Below are 1,872 nucleotides of genomic sequence, written 5' to 3'. Positions count from 1 at the left end.
GTTCCAACTCGATGGCACCTGACAACAACAACAACAGTGTTGTATATAGGTTCATATTGCTGTCACTAGCAATCTGTCTATGAGGTTATATACCCAGACACAACTCAGCGAATGTTATATAAAGGAAAACAGAAATGATGTACACCACTTAGTATTTTGATATCTTCAGTTAAGATTCTAATACTTTAGAACAGCCAATTAAAAAAATTATGTTCCAGTATTATTATAAAGTATTAGATTTTATTTAAAGATTCCAAAATACCACCTCATACAATTCCGAGTTTATTTTATACTGTTTTGTTGCTAAATTTCTTTTTATTGAAACTTTTATTTAAAGGGGTAGAACTTATGCTCTGGTTTAATTCTTTGTCCTCTCTCTAATTACTAAAGTGATATTTTCGAAATTGTTAAATGCTTATTTACCTTTCTGATTACTAATGTATCTTTTTTATGTTAAAGCCTCTGGATGTGGACAAAGATTCATCCCTGGTAACACTTTGTTATGGACTCTGTGTCCTGGGGCGGAGAGCTTTGGGAACCGCATCCCACCATATGTCTAGGTATGGGAGACATTTCTATTTCCAGAAAGAGAATGTGAATAGTCATATAACTTAGATTTTGTATAATCTTGCATTATATGCAAATTTATTGCAAAATTCTTTTCAAGCCGATATTTTGCTAAACATAGATAATGAGCTTTATTAACTGGTTAAATGAACTTGGCTTTTAAAATTCATACATATATGTGTGTGACTATTAATGAGAATTTAATTTATTTAAGGCAGTTAAAAAAATAATCACACCATAAAATTTTATTGCTATACCATTTGTATTTGTTTTTCGTACTTAGAATTTACCTATTTTTATTTTTCCATATTCTCTTGTAGCCTTTATATAGAACATTCATAATTTTTAAAGTTGTACATTAAATTTTGGACTATTTAGTACAAACAGAATTTCTTGACATTCATCAAGGACTAGCTGATATTTTAACTGTGATCACTACATGATTTCCATTAGGCCTTCCTTTTTTTATTTTAACATATAGGTTATTTATCTTTTGTTTATTTTTATGGACTCAGTATTATGCAAGTGTTCATAAGCAAGGGTCCTAGGTCAGACTGACCCTATCCTTGTCATTCTGCTTTAGCAGTTCTGACATTAATACCTGGAATCTCTTAGTTTCAAAATGCTTCCAGATGATTCTAATACACAACCAGATGTAAGAATCAGTGTAGTGAGAGACCTTTCACTGTCAAAATTTATAAATCTTTATCTCCAATCTTCACAGTAATTTAGAATCATTCCTCTATGGATTACATGCCCTATTTAAGGGAGATTTCCGTATTTCTTCAATTCGAGATGAATGGATCTTTGCTGACATGGAATTGTTAAGAAAAGTAGTAGTTCCTGGAATACGTATGTCCATTAAACTTCACCAGGTAAGAAGTTAAGATTTCTAATTACAGGTTTTTACTGATAATTTTTCACTTTACTGTTCAAATTATATGTTTCTTTGGAACCTTTTTTTTTTTATTAAATGTTTTATTGTGAATTATATGATAGCTTACATGGGAGAACATTAGCTTTACATTCATCCTATCGTATATCATTTCATTGCCATGATTACAATCTCCTCCATGCATCATCAACCAAACAAAGGGTATACCCTGTAAGTTTGCCCCCAGTCATCTGCACACAGCCCCTCTGCCACTCTAGGTCTAAAGTCCCCTGCTGCTCCAATTTCTCCATGTCATTGTCTTTACCTCCTTCTCTTGCCTCATTGCTTCTCTGGGTCAGGTCCTGCTCTCTGCTCTTCTACCTTGATGGTCCCAGGGACCTCTGCTCCTAGACTGCAAAATCAATCACTCC

General features: G+C 33.0%; 1 protein-coding gene across 1 annotated transcript in view; it reads left to right on the top strand.

Moving 5' to 3' along the window:
• Positions 1-1,872, top strand: part of PCNX (pecanex homolog (Drosophila)) — a 324,383-nt gene that overhangs the window by 295,611 nt on the left and 26,900 nt on the right. The window contains exons 29-30 of the mRNA XM_006865614.1: positions 460-560; positions 1,292-1,442. Of these exons, the coding sequence (XP_006865676.1) occupies positions 460-560; positions 1,292-1,442 (252 nt within the window). The remainder of the gene's footprint in view (positions 1-459; positions 561-1,291; positions 1,443-1,872) is intronic.

This window comes from Chrysochloris asiatica, unplaced genomic scaffold, assembly GCF_000296735.1.
Source record: "Chrysochloris asiatica unplaced genomic scaffold, ChrAsi1.0 scaffold00079, whole genome shotgun sequence".
In the NCBI taxonomy this organism is placed as follows: Eukaryota; Metazoa; Chordata; class Mammalia; order Afrosoricida; family Chrysochloridae; genus Chrysochloris; species Chrysochloris asiatica.
Note: the sequence above shows the minus strand (reverse complement) of the source record. Positions and strands in the feature narration are given on the sequence as shown.